General features: G+C 40.4%; 1 protein-coding gene across 1 annotated transcript in view; it reads left to right on the top strand.

Annotated features, from left to right (window-relative positions):
* Window positions 1-755: 755 nt before the first annotated feature.
* Window positions 756-19516, top strand: part of LOC104404739 (guanine nucleotide exchange factor DBS-like) — a gene marked incomplete at its 5' end in the record, with an annotated part of 43776 nt that continues 25015 nt past the window's right edge. The window contains 7 exons of the mRNA XM_010013256.1: window positions 756-822; window positions 1960-2075; window positions 3374-3443; window positions 9562-9654; window positions 10158-10250; window positions 13904-14029; window positions 18657-18878. Coding sequence (XP_010011558.1) covers window positions 756-822; window positions 1960-2075; window positions 3374-3443; window positions 9562-9654; window positions 10158-10250; window positions 13904-14029; window positions 18657-18878 — 787 coding nt within the window. The remainder of the gene's footprint in view (window positions 823-1959; window positions 2076-3373; window positions 3444-9561; window positions 9655-10157; window positions 10251-13903; window positions 14030-18656; window positions 18879-19516) is intronic.

Raw genomic sequence — 19516 nt, 5'->3', positions numbered from 1 at the left:
CAAACCTCTGGAAGAGCTACCCTGGAAACTTTGTTCATAAGAGTATTGAAGACAACATTTTCTTGAGAATATGGGACAACTGATGGAAAAAAAAACCAAACCAAAATCAAGGGATTTATGCGATTTTAACATCTAATTAGTTATCTGTCCAAAAGTGAATTGGTTACATTCATGTTTCTGTGAAATAAATCAGGCATCTTCAAGTTACCTAGGAGCACTAACCTAATACTAGATATGAGAAGTCTGAAATACAGTGTAAATATTTTATTCTAATTTGCTTTTATGTTTTCAGAGTTCTGACATCATCCTGCTGTCTGTTTTTGCAATGCATTACAGAAAGGAAGCCTGAACACCAATTTTGTTTATTTTATAAAAGAAAGCAAAACAGAAATGGAACAGCCTTGGGAGATACAAACCCCTTTTTTTGAGTATTGTTAGCTATTATTAGAAGGTAAAACCTTTGTTTGCCTTCTTGGCATTTGTAATCTTTTTATTCAGATTTATAGGTATAAAAATGACAGAAGCAACCAAGATGAAGTTTAAAATGAGCTAAAAAAAATAATAGTCCAAGGCATGTTTAGGCCTTTTAAGCTTATCAACAAGGCACAATATTTTGAATATGGAGAAATGACCTTCAGAAGGTTTTTTTTGTGTAGAGGCATAAACAGAAACATGCAAGGAAAAGTGTCTCTTTCATGTCTGCTTTGTTAAACTGTTGGTAAACACTATAACTCTCCACCTTTCTTGTCTTTTAGCCACATAATCAATGAGCTGATAGAAACAGAACGAGTTTATGTAGAAGAACTTCAAAGTATAATAGAGGTAAGAAACTCTCCTGAAGTGGCTGCTGGCACTGAACCTCTAAGTCATCACTGCCGATGCCCATCCTTCATGGGCTGAGCACTCACATTCCACTTCCTGCTTAGAGTACACAGGCTCTGTTAGCAAGATAGCTCAGCCATGGGGATGGAAAATGAGAAGGATGTTTTGAACATCTTCCCTCAGGGCTTAAAGGAAGAGGCACCTTTTCTAACCACAGACCACAGAATGATAAAGTTGCACAACTCTCAAAGTTATGGACAGAGAACAGCAAGTTATGGACCAAGAACAGCACCCTTGTTTTCCATGGGGCCAGACACTAAATTTTGGTGAATGTAGGTTTGGAAAATGATTGAGAAAAAGAAAGGCCCTCTTCCCCTTCTTGTTTATTGTCACATATAGCGCTGGTACACAGAAAAGAGCAGGTCACACTGCAAATATAACTCCTGAGCTTTTGAAACTTGTAGGCTACCAACATACTGTATGTATGTGGAGTCTGAGGTCCTTAGTCTGTGGAAGAATGGAGGATGAGTAGGGCTTAATCATGCTTGTGTTGGGGTGGGACTTCAAGGGCCAAGTCGTTTCTTATTACAACCATGTGGTTGCTTCTTTATTGGATTTGATTTGTGGGAGCTTATCTGATATTACTCCTGAGTTTAAAATCTTCACTCAGAATGTTCTCTCAAAGTTTTTATTGAAGAAACACAATCCAGTTGCTACAAGAAACGATCAAATAATCAAGCCAAATACCACAGTTCAACAAATAAATCTAAATTAACCCTTTTGCAATGAAGCAGTGTAGGAGAAAGATATGTGCCTATCAAACTTAGCATTTTCCACCCCTGCATGAGCAAAATGGCATTTGAATCCTAAGGACATAATTTCATCTCTTTTGTTGATCCATTAATCTGTCCGTTTGTGGTTAAAAATGTGTTTTCACAGCTATCAGGTAAAAGCTCTGGGGAAAATTGGAAGCATCAGAAATTCATGGAAGCAACAAAGAAGCAGTCATAGGAGAAGCCTTTGTATGCTCAGCTGAGAACAAAAAGCATGTAGACTTTGGGCCTTTTCACTGTCCTGGATACAGTACTTTTTCCTTGGTAAAAACAGGCTGGTTTTATTTTCCACTCTTCTCTCTAGGGGTATGCTTCAGAAATGGACAATCCCAATTTAGTGCATCTGATTCCATCTGCACTCCAGAACAAGAAGGAAGTTCTTTTTGGGAATCTCCCAGAAATCTACGAATTCCACAACAGGCACGTGAGAACTGGTAGTTGGCCTGCATCCTTGGGTGCTCCTGTCATTTTTACTCCTTTATGTATGGTGCTTTGTCATACTCACATATACACAGGCAGGAAACGTCATCCTCACTTTGCCTCTGTGTGTGTCCTATAAAACCCATGGGTGGTGGAGAACACCTCCGATATCACCTATTTCTTTTTTAAAAAAAAAAAAAAAAATTATACCTTTTTGTGCATTTACTAGTGATTTCCCCTGGGAATATCCATTTTGCATGTTTCTTGTGGTGAGTGTTCTGTCAGTTCTCTTGGTACACTGGTAGATGGCGGTGGACTAAATTCTGATGTTCTTTCTCTGGCAAAACTGCCTGTGAGGAAGTTTAGTGTTCAGCATGTTTGTCTTTCTTACATTTCTGTTGTCACATCAGAAGACATAATATATTTGATAGCACTTCTTAAAGGAATTTTATCCTTCTCATTAGCATAAAGCTTTCGAGAAGCCTTGTCCACACTGTGGACAAGGTAAGCTAGTGCCCATAGCTACAGAATGCCAATTATTAATAAAATTAATCTCTTTTTTATTCTCTTTCAAAACAAAATGCTTAGGGCTACTTCTGTATATTTCCTGCTTTTCCTAGCCTTGATTAAGTAAAACTGGCTGTTTGGATTATTATCTTTTGGATAATAATTGTCTGTAAGATGCAACAAACAGTTGAACAAAATAAATTAAAACATCCCTCTTACGTAAATTTAAATATTATGCCAGAGTAGTTGGTACACAGTAGAAAAGTTCTTTTCCAGTTTATGTATTATTTTGAAAGAATGTGTCTTCCATTTGAAGAATGACATTCCCCTCCATTTGCAAGCCTGGTCTTTCTTCCCCTAAAGGCTTAGTTTATCGACCTCCACAGCAGAAGCCTTTGGACTACATGCCATATTTTCACTGCTTGCTGATTAAGCTACTGCATGTGACAGAGCTTTTCTGTCTTTTCTAGATGTTCTAAAAAATCCTCATAACTAAACGGGATGCAGGTGTTCGGGCTACATACTGGAAACAAATCTTGACAGCCAGAGGAACCAGATGTATCAGATGCTTGTGAGCAGATGAAAACATGATACTATTGTTGACTCAGGCAATCAGCTGTGAATCACATCCCATTTTTCTAAAATACATATTTCCTTGTGTGTCAGAATTGTTACCTTCCCTGTTGAATCCTTACTACAAAAACGTAGATTTAAAGCTGGATTTACACAGAAGATAGCACACAGTGGGAGTGGGATGTTACATTACTGTTTGCTTTATTTCTCCCTCTTAGGATTTTCCTTAAGGAGATAGAAAATTGCATTGAAAACCCTGAGCTTCTTGCCCGATGCTTTTTGAAAAGAGTAAGTAAATTCTTTTGCAGATTTGTTTTCCTGCAAATTGCAGAAAAGAATTTGCAGATTTGTATGAATATCTATGGTCTTAATGTACAGTACTTACAGATTTATTCCTGTCTTTTCACTCTGGTTGCTTTTGTGAATGAGAGAAACCCACATAAGCAGATATTTCCAAATTAAGCAAAAGCTAACAAACAAGTGTGTTTTCTGAAATCCAAACTTTTACCTGTTTACTGACAGGAAGAGATCTATTACTAGTGTTTTACCAATGTATTTTAAGACCTGGTTAAAAAAAGAAATAATCCAAATGTTTAATGTGCTTTTCATATCAGACAAATGTATACCTGCAGTCTAATGTATCCCAGGCACCACCCTACTGTAAATAAGCAGAGAATGGTGTCACAGCAGATTGCTCTGAGTGCAGATACTACATCCTGTTCCTGTCTTATCATATCTCTCTTTTTCTCAGCACCACTCAGGAGAGCTACTCCCCTAAAACTGGTACAACAGTTTACCACCTTCCTTGCGTGGTGAAACCCCACCACCTCCATAAGACTCTGTGAGGTCAATTCCTTTACATGTTCACATAGTTCAACAACCAAATGGGATTCTCCCCACTTGTATGAAGTGGTTAGGGTTAGCTTTTCTTAAAAAAAAATTAAGAGTGAGCTCTGTTTATGGGAAAGCCCAAAGCTTACAGGCAGTGGTGGTTTTGGTCATATTCATGTGTCTTCGTTTTCTGTGACTTTCAGTACCTAAGTTCTGCATTTTTCTTCTCCAAGAGCTCCCAGTTATGTCCCTTCCCCTCCATCCTCCCCAGTAAGGGACTGTTAATTCTGTTTCCTGCACTCATTTTGTAGCACTTATGTAGTTTATATAGCACTCATTCAGATGCCACACTGGTCAGGAGGGGAAAAAAAAAGTTTTGGTGGGTTGCTTCCATTTTCATAGTCTGACAAACTGCTTGAATAAGACTGTTTTACATGGGAGATGGAAGAAGCATGAGAAATGGGAAAATCTGTCCTCTTCCCTATAGACAAAAGTGCCGCCTGCTTCTACTCTATACTACATCTAGCATTTGCTGCTTTTCCAGAGTACGTGTTAAATTTTTTTTTTAACAAGGTGCTGTATGAAACACAAATTTGGATGAAACACGCACATCTCGTTTGTCAGAGGTGTTGTGCACTGCTGTATAACTAAGATTTCAATGGGAATTATGAACATGTGATACTTCCAAAGGGTGTGCCCCCTAGTTACAAACAAGCCAGGCTGAACAGCATCATATTTGAATGCGGAAGGAGCTGGCAGGTGAGCTCACCAAGCCACTCTCCATCCTTTATCAGGAGTCCTAGTCTATTGGGATGGTTGCAGAGAATTGGAGATAGGCCAAGATGATGCCTCTCTGCAAAAAGAGCAGGAAGAAAGACCCCAGAAGCTACAGGGCTGTCAGTCTAACCTCGGTGCCAGGGAAGGTCATGGAGCAGATCATCCTAAGTGAGATCACACAGCACGTGTGGGAAAATGGGGGGATCAGGCCCAGTCAGCATGAGTTCATGAAGGGCAGGTCCTGCTTGACCAACCTGATCTCGTTCTATGGCAAGGTGACCCAGCTGGTTGATGAGGGAAAGGCTGTAGATGTTATCTATTTGGATAACAATTTGACACTGTCTCCCACAGCATTCTCCTGGAGAAACTGGCTGCTCATGGCTTGGATGGGTATATTCTTCGCTGGGTTAAAAACTGACTGGATGCCAGAGCCCAAAGAGTGGTGGTAAATGGCGTCACATCTAGTTGGTGACCAGTCACTAGTGGTGTCCCTCAGGGCTCGATATTAGAGCCAGTGTTGTTTAATATCTTCATTGATGATCTGGATGAGGGGATTGAGTGCACTTTCAGTAAATTCACAGATGACACCAAGTTGGGTGGGAGTGTTGGTCAGCTGGAGGGTAGGAAGGCTCTGCAGAGGGATCTGGGCAGGCTGAATCGGTGTGCTGTGGCCAATGCTAGGAGGTTCAACAAGGTAAAGTACTGGGTCCTGCCCCTGGGTCACAACAACCCCATGCAATGCTACAGGCTTGGGGAAGAGTGCCTGGAAAGCTGCTCGTCAGAAAAGGACCTTGGGGTGCTGATTGATGACTGAATGTGAGCCAGCTTGTGCCCAGGTAGCCAAGAAAGCCAATGGCATCCTGGCCTGTATCAGCAATAGTACAGCCAGGAAAGTATACATCCCCCTGTACTTGGCACTGGTGAGGCTGCATCTCGAATCCTGTGTTCAGTTCTGGGCCCCTCACTACAAGAGAGACATTGAAGTGCTGGAGCAGGTCCAGAGAAGGGCAATAGAGTTGGTGAAGGGTCTGGAGCACAAGTCTTATGAGGAATGGCTGAGAGAACAGGGGCTGTTCAGCCTGGAGAAGAGAAGGCCTGGGGGGAAACATAACGATCTGTACAACTACCTGAAAGGAGGATGGAGAGAGGAGGTGGCTGGTCTTTTTCCCCAAGTAATAAGTGATAGGACAGGAGGTAATGGCCTCAAGCTGCATCAGGGGAGGTTTAAATTGGATATTAGGAAAAATTTCTTCACCAAAAGGTTTCATCAGGCATTGGAACAGGCAGCCTAGGGAAGTGGTGGAATCACTGTCCCTGGAAGTGTTCAAAATCCGTGTAGATGAGGCCTTCAGTGACATGGTTTAGTGGTGGCCTTGGCAGTACTGGGGTAACAGTTGGACTTGATGATCTTAAAGGTCTTTTCCAATCTAGTTGATTCTGTGTAAATGTGATTATAAGTCCACTGAATTATTTTCTGTTTAACAGCAAAGCATTTAGAGCTTGTGTAAATGACACTGCTAAGCAATACGTTGTTACTCTAAGATTCAGATGCTGAGCAGGAAAATACTGTGGTGAAGTCATACAAAACAGGATAAACGGTCTTTGAAGAATGTAGACCTTTGAAATCCAGGAAGCATAAAATAGTGTATATGTTGCAAATATGCCTGGATTTGGAGATAAAGAGAAATTCTTGACACTGAACTGATCCTGTAATTCTGCAGGAAGTTCAAATTCTATGTTTAAATACTGTAGCTTATGTCTCTCTCTGTAAAAGCAGCTATTGAGCCCAATTTTCCTCACTATTCTACCAGTATAAAAGCAGCACTAAAGCTATGGTCCAGGTGTGAAGTCAAAGAAAATTGGTCCCTCTGTAGCCTTTGCTTATCAGTTTTTATGGCCTAGTCAAAGAACGCTAAATGTATTGAATACCAGGTTAAATCATGCATTTGCATTCTTCCTATGTCAGATTTCACACTACGAAAGCAAAAGCCTCTCTTGAGATGTCTCTGCTCACACAGTAGCACCTTTGATTCAAGAACTTGCCTCTATGTTCTGATTTTAGAAGAAGCCACATAAAGTCCAGAAATTTGTTGTTTCTGTTGGATTGCCCTTAGGAGGCACAAACAAAATTCTGGTTGTGTATTTGTGATCCCCATGATTTGGCAGGTTTTTATGTCTTCCTGCTGAGCAGAGGCTTCTCTATGAGTTTATGACTGTGCTTGCTTTGGCATGGGAGGAGACTGAAACGGCTGCTGTTAGAGCTGATGCCGAATTCTGGGGGAAACTTGAATTGTTGCAGATTCACTTCTCCATTGCTCTTTCTTTGTAAGGGTGTAACCATCCTGCCACAACATCATGGTGGGCTTTCAATAAGGAACAGACTGATTTTTAGATTCATACTTGAAGAATGTTACCCTGTCTGATCACACTGGGACTTTTCAGCCCTGATTCCAGAGCTGCTTGAAAGCATCTGAGAGCTGCAGGTGGGACACCCTGGTGCCTGAGTCTTGCTCTCTGTGGCAAGAACTGCACAGGTGCTCAAAGAGGGGTGGGATGTGTACTGAATGCTTTGCAGGATGGGTCTTCTAGTGCTTTTAGGAGCAACGAGGACACTCTGGGCTGATGCACTAAACACAGGGCTTACCAAACCAAGGCAAGAATGCCCAGGAAGAAACGAAAGGTGTGTCAGATTGCTTACCAACATGTGCCAGGTGAGATGCCTGGCAGAGGTGACTCACTGTGGATTACCACTGTTGACTTATTGTTAATACCTTGGGAAGAGAGAATAATATAACAGGATCCAGCAGATGGGGCATTAGGTTGTTCAGGGAGAAAGAAGCATTTAGAAAAGGAAGCTATCTGTGAAAGGACTGTAGCAGCTGACCAGAAACCTGCAAGTTGGATTTAAAGTGCTAGATTCTAATATAAAGCAAAATTTATTCATAAATCAGTAGTCAGAAAGATAATTGGAACTGTGCATATATGCCATGTGTGTGAAAGCTTACAAAGATCCAGGATACAAATCACTGTGGAAAGGAAAGGCATTCCAGGAGAGATGAGCATGGTGTAAAAGTACCAGCAAGAAGTCAGAACATCTGGATATGAAAATAGAGATGTGTGGAACATTTAAGACTGGGATTTGAGTAACTGGGCAATTAATTATTTGTTGGCATTTCAGAGTCTGATCCTAGTAATTTCATCAGGAATTTCCTATTCCTTACACTGTTACAAAATTTAAAGCTGCATTTAAAGATACAAGTACCTGCCTGAGCAGGTGTCATTGGTTTAGGCAGCAGTAGAAGATTGCATTGGCATAGGGTGGTTCCACTATAACAAATTACTGGTAAATTGTTGATCATTATACCTTTTCTTTAAATGTAAATTGGTACTTTTCTCTTATTCCTACTAGTGATCTTGACTGTTGCTGTCTCTATTGCTCTTGCTCAGTCCTATCAGGTTTCTGTGGGCCAGGAGTAAATTGTAATGCTTGATTACACTTTGTTAGTACTTTTACATCTGTGTGTTTTACCTCCTGCTAACTTCCTTCCAAGGCAACATCTACAAGCAGATCTATTTTTGTGGAGAAAATTCTGTGCTTGTTTTGATATAGCTCCATTAATACTCTATTGAGTCAAAACAAAGCTTTTTGTATTGTGTAATCCTTAACACAGCAAGGTGTTGCGTGGCATAGCTCTGCTTTCATATCCAGTTCTTCAGGGTGATGCCAGCATAGGTCTGTAGAGGAAGGCAGCAGCAATACTGATTTCTTCTTGTAACTCTGTACAAAAGAAAATGCTTTCCCTCCACCAGTCTTGTACAGGCACTGTCTAGTGGGCTGAAAGCAGAGAGGCAAGAGCCAGGAATTCCTGAGATTTATTTTTAGTGCTGCATTTGATTCACTGAGATTATGTCCACCAGGATAGGTGCTGACAAAGATAGAAAGCTCCCACTTGGTCAAACACAGCCAGCCCTGCTTTGGAATCTCTGTGGCACCGCTCCATGGTCGTGTGGCTCCAGGGCTTCTGTGCTGACTGCAGTCAGTGAGCGGAGAACCTGACACAGGAGCATCTGCCTGTCTGCACCCATCCATACAGCCTGGGGAGCTCAAAATACACCTCTCCGGGCTTTTATAGAGCTTCCTTTTTTATTTTTTTTATTTTTTTTTTCCCCCCTCACTGAAGTCAGTGAGATTTTTGCCATGGACTTCAGAGCAGTTGGAGTATAGTCATGGGTAAACAGAGGTCGAGTGAATCCACCCACTTCTAGTTTGGATAGGACAGGGTTTAAGTACTTCTCCCTGCCTGGCCTGGTACATCCACAAGACAAGCTTGCTGCTTTTTAATTCAATCTTGTACTATTGAGAGCCAACACTCTTTTCAAAGTATTTTGAACATGTAAACCTTAGCTAAGTGGTGAGTGTTGTTAGCAATTACCAGTCTATGCCAGAATTGTTAACAAAATTTACATTTCTAATGCTTTTTTTGTTTGTTTGATTTTTTTCAAACCATCTCTTCCCTTCCCTGGAAGACAATAGTTTTGCAATTATATGATATGTCTTCCAGTTTGTAGTCTCCTTGCTTCGTGTAAAAAGTGAGTAAAGTCTTGTTTTCAGGTGTATTAAACTTTACAGGAGTAAAAAGCAAGTTTGGTAGCTTCAGTATATTTTTACATACAGAGTTATCCCCCTGTATTAACTACTGCATGTGTTAGGATGGAAGGTAAGAAAAAGCGTGACTCAAGGCAGATGCTCTGTGGATTCTTTTTTCCTACCTGACTTTTAACTCTCCTTTTCTTGCAGAAAGAGGACCTCCAAATATATGAAAAATACTGTCAGAACAAGCCAAGGTCCGAAGCTCTCTGGAGACAATGTGGAGATAGCATCTTTTTTCAGGTGGAGTCTCATTGCAGACTAGCAGTGCAAGACCATCAAAGCTTGTTTTCCTTCTGTATCTCTTCTTATTTTAGAAAACTTAGAGCAATAAACAGACTCTTCTGCACCCTTCTTATTCTGATGGCAAGTGCTCAGTATGTGTCAAGGTGCTCTCTACAAGAGACTAGGTAGGCAGAATAGTAGGTAGATTTCCTGGACAGGAGCCTGGCTCTTCAGGCTATACCCCAACCAAGGAACTGCTGGCTTCTTTGCAAACCCCAGATAATTACAAGCTTCTAAACAGTGCATACCAATTTCGACATTAAATTGAACCTACACATTAGCTCGTTTAGATCCATTTTCACTGTGGCATAGGTAACCTGGAAACTCCTATGAAGATGGAACAAATTTATCTTTCATTTAACTCACAGACATATCTTCAAATTACAAAATGATAATAATCTTGGTGTCTTGCCTGTGTTTCGAGAAACAATAGTATTTTTCTTCCCTGTTGTCTCTTACAGGAATGTCAGCGTAAATTGGATCATAAACTCTCTCTAGATGCTTATCTCTTAAAGCCAGTCCAGAGAATCACCAAGTACCAGTTGCTGTTAAAGGTAAGTTCTCCATGAGAGTGCTAGGAATTCCAATGCATAGCTTGTTTTACTTACAGAATTGCATATCAGCAATGTTTTCTGAAGGACTATGTGGAAATAAATACTCTCTCACTTCTTCAAGAAATACTTTGTAATGCTAAGTTGTAAAATGGTAACAGTCAAAGAAAGGACTTTTGTTTCAGAATAAGAACTGCTATTACTTGGCAGTACTTATATCCTAAGCAATAGCAGTGTATTTTTATGTATCTATGTACTGCTATACATACATAAAGTAAAATATTTTATATAGTGTTTTCTTTACTTATTTATTATTTATCTTTAAACAGAAATTGAATTTGGTTTTATTGGATTAATATATGGTTTTACAGTTTGAAAACAGGAATGGCTGCATTAAATCCTGTCTCTGACATATGTCCATGTTTAACAAAACTCAGCTCTCTGAACCTGATATTTTACCATGATTGTAGCCCAAACCTTTCAGAAGAAGTCCTACCCTGTTCTTCTGTTTTAAAGACCCAGCTAGGAGCAAATAGCCTGTAACTTTTCCACAGGATAAATATGTGAACTTCCGTCTTGACTTGGTTTGTAACTGTGAGTGGTCCATGCTTGAAATTTTGGTCTGAACTGGGCAACAGGAAATACATGCTCTCAAACCAATAACATTTTTTGGAGATGGTGGCTTAAATTTCTGTCTTCCTCAGTTCTTCGAAATAATATCTGTTGACTTTCCTTAGGGGAAGGTCATGAAGGTGAATTACAGGCAGTTCTCAAGCCTCTGGACTTAATGTAGTGTTGTGTACTGTTGTGAAATTTAGCGTGAAATTCAGCATGAAATCAGCAGTGAAAATATTAAGCTGCAATTTTATTTGCTAATAGCTAGTAACTACCATGGCACTGGTCAGATTGTGTCAGTTTAAGCCACGTGAGGATCTAGCTCGCCATTCACTTGTGCAGTGTTTCTGTGACCTGCTTATTGACTTTACACAAAACTGTAGAATTCAAATATTGAAAGAGGATACTAACAAGGATGCAACTTCTTTGATTTCAGTAGATTTACATCAGTGTAATCCAGAAGTAAATTTGTCTCATTTCTTGAAACTCTTCTGTGACAAGGGAGAAAATGTCAAGGTCTTTAGAAGAGCAAGAGTAAACCAGATTCTACTTTTAATTTGAAATATGACTGTAAATAAAACCAAGATTAGATCAAGGAGTAAAATTCCGAGGCAAAACAGGTTGCAGCTATTGGGGTTGAGGCTGGTCAGACCAGTTTTGTACTTAGCAACAACACACTGGCACAGACATTTACTTTGTCAGGGATTATGAAGTCTATGAAGGTGGTGCACTCTTTTCCTGGCAGCAGGAGCATTTAAAAGTGCAGGAAAATGGGAGTCTGAAAATGGTAACAAGTGCTTAAGAAGCTCTGTGACTTGAGTGGTGGGCAAATTCTGAGTCATGATTATTGCAAACACTCTGATTTCAACAAGTTTAACTAATATTGTAAAGCAGCATACCCACTATACAAACAGCAGGGATCCACCCTCATCCTAGAAATTGTGCAACAGGTGCTATAGGAATGCATCATGCTTTTACCTTCCAAGCCCTGGTCACCCAAGCACTTGAGGAAAGACTACTGCAGTTTGGGGTTTGCAAGAACTACCTTTTTGCAGCCCTGTTTTATGGGAACATAAGTGCCTCAAATTTTGGATTAAATTATTCCCAAACTCAAAATGTGACTGAAAATAATATGCCTGAATGAAAACCTTGTCAATGGCCTCCCTAATGAAGGGGTCTCATTCTTACTATAATAAAGATTACTAAAGTTTGTAGAGTCTTGATTCATTCCTAGGAATATTTCTGGAGCATAGTTTCTGTTTACATTGTAATCAGTATAAGGAAACAAAATGGAACTCACTTATGGCACAGTTCTTAGTGAGTTGCTATTATTACAAGAATTGGTTTCTTCATGGCTTGCATTTCTGAAGTGGAAACTGTATTCAGTCAAACACTTCTTTCGTTCCACTGGTAGATATATAGGGTAGGCCGAGTAAATAATGATGAATAAAGTGGTTATTTGATTATGAATTATGGAACCATTGTCTCATTAACAACCAATAAACTTATTATTTCAGCTGAATAATGGATGCAGATTCCAAGCATCAAAATCACAGGTGACCATATATGATTAGTTGTCCTACTAATTTTGATTGCAGTCATCTTACTTTTTCTGTTTTGGTTGCAATCACCTTTTTCTGTTTAATGGTAGGAATCCTTCAGATTCCTACCAAAGGATCTTCCAGATGCTTTGAGACTCATGTTTTCCAAAGACTGTGCAAAACATATGTGGGTTTATATTTGTTAACCTTTTCTTCCCTAGATGCTTTTAGCAAAGATACAGAGTTTGATTCTGATCTCAAGTGGGTACTCACTGGCAGTAACTGCTTTCTATACAATACAGTAGGGAAAAAAATGATCTGTGTATCTGAATCAGCAGGGCTCCTCTGTAGGCAGAAAAGCAAGAGGCAAGGCAGTTAATTTCATTTAAAATGAAAATTTTAGTGTTTTTCAGGATTTACATAGGACATAGCCATTGGTTACAGGAAGATAGTTAAATCCTGAGCTATGATAAGAACTTTTCAAGCAAAAGACGCATATAGCAATAAGAAAAGTCATCTTTGTAAGGAACTGTATTGGATTATGTGAACAGTTCGCCCTAAATATTTGGAATTCTAAGTAGGATCTCTGTATATGAATTGATTACAGAAATTGAGCCCTCAGAAGGTTTTGTTTCTTTGCTTTGCACACGTGCTTCTTAACTTGTCCTTTGTGCAAAAGTTGGAAGATGGAATAATTCACCATATTTGAAGCAGAATATAATGTTTGATGAATTTTTGCAAGAGGTCAGCACTGTTCTTCAAAATTACTAGCTTTCAGAAAAAGTTTTCAAATTTGCAGACATAGATCTGTAGATTGTAGAGGTAGAGAATAAGAGGTGGGAAAGATTTATAGTAATCTGGCCTATTTCTCCTCCAAAAAAAAAAAAAAAACCCAGCTGAAAAACCTGTCTTATAGATTAAAGAAGTCTTATTTAATTTAGGAAGAGAGATTTGTAAGAAGATTTGACCATAAGTCTACAAGCATCTCCACAAGGAGTGACTTCTTCCCATGCAGAATTTCTTTATCTGACAGGAGTTAGCTAAGACCTGATTAGTGGAATGGCAAATACACCAAATTCAGACTGGAAGTTAATTTATATTTTTCACAGTGATAATAAGTACCATGTGGAACAAACTGCCAAGGGAAATAATGAATTCTGTAACACCTGAAATCATTGAATTTATTCTCTAGCAGATGTGGAGTAAAAAAAAACTGAATGTAATTCTTTGACATCAAAAAAATGCATTGTAAATATGTCAGAATGCTCTTGTCTCATCTTAAATGAACCTGTAAAACTTGAAAATGTCCAAAAGGTCAAAATGTATGTCCTCAGTGACAATCCTGGTGAATGCCCTGGGGTTTTTTTGGTGTTTTGGTTGTGGTTTTTTTTTATAGTTCTGCTACTTGTCTAGTCAGCATAAATTTCAAGGGATGGTTGTCATATAGTGACATCTGGTATAAGAAGTTTCCAAGTAGTTTTCATATCTTTTTCTAATCAGGAAATGCTGAAATGCAGCAAGAATTCAGAGGGTACTGCTGAATTGGAAGAAGCCCTGGCCACGATGCTTGATATCATCAAATCAGTAAATGACTCCATGCACCAGATAGCAATCACAGGATATGAGGTACTATATGCTGTGCTCTTACTCTGATCTTGACCCATCCAATGTTCCTCTCATTACTAATGATGTTGTGCCATGGTTAGTACACTTTGCAGGAGCCTGTGCCACATTCTTGAAGGATGCCACTCAGTGATCAAAAACACATGTCAGCATACCTGTCATATGGAGGTAGGGGTGGGAATGTAGGGAGGAAGTGGGACAAATGCAGCCCTTTTGAGTAATCACACCCAAAACTCATTTGTAGGTGAGAGGTAGTAAGTGTGACAGACATAACTTAAGAAATTTGATGAAACTTTGTGATCCCTATGCAACTCAAGTGTTCCCAAATCTTTTGCACTTAGGGACGAAAATCTGGCTTCCATTTAAACTGAGTAATAGAATCCATCCCAATGACTGGCAGACTCATTATCTGAAACATGATATAACAACCACAGTACAAATCAAAGGCCCACAAATATATATCACAAGTATATATCTCTCTGCTGAAGCTCTATTGAAGTCATATGACTTTCAAGAACTAGTGTTGCCTATATGAAATGAGTCCTTAAGTGAAAAGTGGAAGTGGAAGCATGCCTGGTGAAATCAGGCCTGAGGGTGATGTGGTTGCCCATTCTGAAACAGCTGCAGGGTGAAAATGTCAAGGAGAAACAATGTACTGAGAAACTGGGTTCAAGGAATTACTAGATCAGAGTAACAAGACTTAGCCTGGACACCAGAAAAACAGTATTTGGCTCAGAATGTGACTTCCTGAGAAAGTGCTGTGGTCTATACTGACTGTTTGGGCGGAAGAGGTTATTCTGTGTTTTGCAGGATAAAGTGGCTTGATACAATCATAGAATGGTTTGGAAGGAACCTTAAAAGATCATCTAGTTCCAACCCCATTGCCACAGGTAGGGACACTTTCCACCACAATAGGTTGCTTAAAGCCCCAGCCAACCTGGCCTTGAATACTTCTAGGTGTGGGGCAGCCACAACTTCTCTGGACAACCTGTGCCACTACTTCACCCCTGTCACTGTGAAGAATTTTTCCTAATGTCTAACCTAAATCTACCCTCTTTCAGTTCACTACCTGCCCTTGTAAAAAGTCCCCCTCCAGCTTTCTTGTAGACCTCCTTTAGGTACTGGAAGGCTGCTCTAATATCCCACTGGAACCTTCTCCAGCCCAGTTCTTCCAGCCTGTCTCCATAGGAAAGGTGCTCTAGCTCTCTGATCATCTTCATGGCCCTCAACTGGACTTTCTCCAACAGCTCCATGTTCTTCTTATGTTGGGGGTCCCAGAGCTGAACACAGTATTCCAGGTGGGGTCTTATGAGAGTGGAGTAGAGAGGGAGAATCACCTCCCTCAGCCTTCTAGTCACACTCCTTTTAATGCAGCCCAGCATTTCTGGGCTGCAAGCACTGCCAGCTCATGTTGAGCTTCTCATCAATCAACACCCCCAAGTCCTTATCCCCAGGGATGCAGTCTCCACCCAGCCTGTATTTGTGCTTAAGATTGCCCAGGTGTAGGACCTTGCTGAACTTTGTGAGGTTCACATGGGCCCGCCTCTCCAGCCTGTCCAGGTCCCTCTGGATGGCATCCCTTCCTTCCAGCGTGTCAACTGCACCACACAGCTTGGTGTTGTTAGCAAACTGCTGAGGGTGCACTCAATCCCACTGTCCATGTTGCTGACAATGATGTTAAACAGGACTAGTCCTAATACCAGCTCCTGAGGAATGCCACTTGTCACTGGTCTCCACTTGGACATCGAGCTGTTGACTGCAACTCTTTTGAGTGCAACCATTCAACCAATTCCTTATCTGCTGAGTGGTCCATCCATCAAATCCATGCCTCTCCAGTTTAGAGACAAGGATGTTATGTGGGACAGTGTCAATTGCCTCGCAGAAGTCCAGGTAGATGACATCAGTCACTCTTCCCTTGTCCGCCAGTGCTGCAGGCCCCATTGTATAAGGCTACCAAACTTTTCAGGCACAATTTACCCTTAGTGAAGCCATGTTGGCTGTTAGCAATCACCTCCTTATTTTCCATGTGTCTTAGCATAGTTTCCAGGAGGATCTGCTTCATGACTGGTCTGTAGTTCCTCAGGTCTGCCTTTTTTCCCTTTTTAAAATTGAGTGTTTTCCCTTGTGTTTGCCCATTCCTTACTTTCAAGTCTCAGATTAGTTTTGTACTTCAACAGAGCATTTCTGTCCCTGGCAAATTCAAAAGTAGGAGCTTTTTAGCTTCTACTTTAAATTTATCAGCCTTCTGGGAAATGCCAGATAGTAGCTCCAAGGACTGGATTTTTGCCTCTGCTTTGTTAGCTGAACTGAAAGACATTACTAACTGGAACATGGCTGCTGCTTAGCCCAATGCTGAGAGCATTCCTGAGATGGTCTGTTACATGATATTAAATGGGGTAAAAGCGTGATAGAGGATGAACCCAATAATTTCTTCTCCCCATTCCACCTGTCCCAGAAGCTCAGCTGTCATGACAAATAAACACCTCCCATAGCTCATGAAACCACACCACATCTTCTGGAGTCTTTCCCACACAGGCATGATAGAAATACTTGCCTAGAACACCTTTCAGAGAAGGATATTATGCCAGTGGAAAACCAGGTTTTGTGGCAGCAGATGAATGCTCCTAATTGCATAGGATATTCTGCTTCTTGGAGCTGTGCGCATGCAGACTTGAGCTGAACTCTAATGTAAGAAACTGCAATTTGGGGGTGTTTGGGTTTTAAATTTTATTTTATTTTTGGGCAAAGCCATAAAAAAGTAGAGTAAAGCTTAAAGAGCAGAAGTTTTAGAGGTGTTTCCTATGATCCTAACCCTTGTATACAATCTGGTCTGAGTAGTTTGTTTATGAGTTATGCAGCACTCAAGCCATCCATATGTATTTCTCATCTTCCATAAACATGAGATAAAGTGTATTGTTCTAACATGGAATAATTATATTTGAGATAGTGATCAAATTCTTGATTTTAAGTAAACTTTATTTAGGACAAAATATTGCTGTCCACTAGCGCAAGTTACCAGAAACAGTGTACTCCTCTCTGTTTGATGCCCACACTGAAGAGAGAAGCCAGGGCTTGTGGGCTGATATTCAAAGTCTTCTGTGGGATTGCTGCCGACTGCCATCCCTACCCATGTTCTTTCACTCTGCAATGGTAGCCTCCCACTTCACTTACTGTAATCCCAATCCCAGATCCAAGAAGAGACAGACCTATCACAGGAGTTGAACTGAGCTTCTGGAAATCAGTGCTATATTGAACAGTGTTTGGAGTGACAGGAGCCTCTCAGCCTTGTCAGAACTATGTCAAAAATATGTTTGTTTGTTTAGCTTTACATCTTTCCAATATGCTTTTCATAGGCTTTTTTCACAGGCTTGCAGATTACACCCACATACACATATAAATACACAGAGTCCTGTGTGCACAAATCAGAAAATCCAGCTCTTCTTTTTTTTTTCATTAGAGATGAGAGACTGTTATAGAAATTACTGAGTTGTTTTGAATGCTTTTGAGAGTCTAGTAATACCCTGATATGGAGTGGAAAAGTACCTAATCAAACCCTGGTTTTGCAGTTGGATCTCCAGAGGATGGGGAGTGAGAGGGAGAACAGGTTGCAGTGCTTAGTTTAAGAAATCAGACATTCCTGCTTTTGCTTGGAGTCAAAATCTTCACCTTATAATCACCAGAACATACAAATGTTAAAAATAAGTGTTTTAATAATGCACTGAATCTATTCCTTCAATTTACTATACAAAGCATTCCTAGAAAAACTTGCTGCTAGGATAATTATGTTTGTCATTATTTGATGAAGCCCATTGCCATGGGTTGTTGCCACGCCTTCTATTCACACATTGCTACACTCTTTAGTACAGAACCATGCTAGAAATGTTTGTGCTGGTGGTATCTGAGACAAATATTTATATCAGTTGAAGTATTTACTCATCAGTGGTCCTCAGACAAGGGTTTTAACTTACAGAGGTCTGGTTCCTGCTTAATTTCACTCTCCCTCAGGTACTTTTATGGCTCCTTGGTACATTTACTCCCTATTTGCACAAAGCTGTGCAGCATTGCGGAGTTTGCAGATGTGAGCTGAGAAATTATTGACAACGCTTTTAAAGAAATTTGAGGGAATTACACACCTGCTTACCTCTAGGCACCAATCTGTGTCTTGAGACATCTAAGCATCCATCTTTCAAGGTTTTGCCCAGGGATAAAAGCAGCTTATAGCATAGCAAAAAGTGAACCTAGATCTTTCAGAGCCAAGCCCATTGCTTCGATATCTGGACTGCACTGGGCCTTCATACTATCTTGGAGTCAGGAGTCTTGAAACTCAGTTCTTGTCATAAGGTGCTTCCTCTGAGGTCATCAGATCAGACAGCCTGTGTGTCAGACCCAAAGAAGTCCCGAGACAGACCTTAGACACTAATTATGAGTGGGGAATTATGGACATGGAAAGCAGTAGGTTAGTGGTTTAGCAAGGAGACAAGCAGCTGGGATTTCAGCTGTAACATGTCCACTGTCCAACACATGGGATGCCTAGGCACACATCTCTGCCTGGAAGCTTAAACACCACTGGGGGGAAACCTGTGCTTGGGACTGCCCTAGTTTAAATGGCTCTCTTTTCCTTGCTTGCTAGGGTGATGTTAGTGAGCTTGGCAAACTGTTGATGCAAGGTTCCTTCAATGTGTGGACTGACCACAAGAAGGGACACAACAAGGTGAAGGACTTGGCTAGATTCAAACCGATGCAGAGACACCTCTTCCTCTATACCAAGATACTACTTTTCTGCAAGAAACGGGAGGAGAACACAGATGGCCATGAGAAGACAGCTTCATACAGCTTCAAAAATTCATTAAAGGTAATAAATGTGGTTATGGTGGGGGAGAGAAATAAACCTGGTGTTTTCATGACACAGGGATGTTTACCCGTGGAGACTGAAGAAGGTATACATCTGGAGCTATCTTACAACCCTGAATAAATGAAAGCTCCCATTTAGTTTTGCTCTGGAGACAAACCCAGCCATATGTCCTGCAACTCCAGACGTGAACCTTGGTTTTGCAATTTGATACAAATGGCCATCTTGCCCAGTGTCCTGTAAAGAGAAGCAAGGGACTTGCATCTCTCATTGTTCTTCCTATTAGCATCCTCCAAGTTCTTTGCAAGTTTTACTGTTGACATCAGTTGTAAGGATATATTCTATGACAATAATAACTACAGATGAATCACAGTGCAGTAGAATTGCTCTTTTATTTGCAAGAGTGACATTTCTAGATATGAATCAGGACATTTTCTGTTAAGATGGGATTCACAAACAGGCCAGATTTTCTCTTTAAGCACATTGGTGTGACGCTTGTGACTTCAGACAACTAACATGGGCCACTGAGTGTAATGCTGCAAACCTATTACAGGATAACCAGACAAGAATTGTAATAGAACCTGGTTCAAGGAGCAAATCAATTCATATAAATGTTTGAAGTGTCTTTCTGAGGAGATAGC

This window comes from Nestor notabilis, unplaced genomic scaffold, assembly GCF_000696875.1.
Source record: "Nestor notabilis isolate BGI_N333 unplaced genomic scaffold, ASM69687v1 scaffold3174, whole genome shotgun sequence".
In the NCBI taxonomy this organism is placed as follows: Eukaryota; Metazoa; Chordata; class Aves; order Psittaciformes; family Psittacidae; genus Nestor; species Nestor notabilis.
This window is presented reverse-complemented; position numbering and strand designations above follow the sequence as displayed.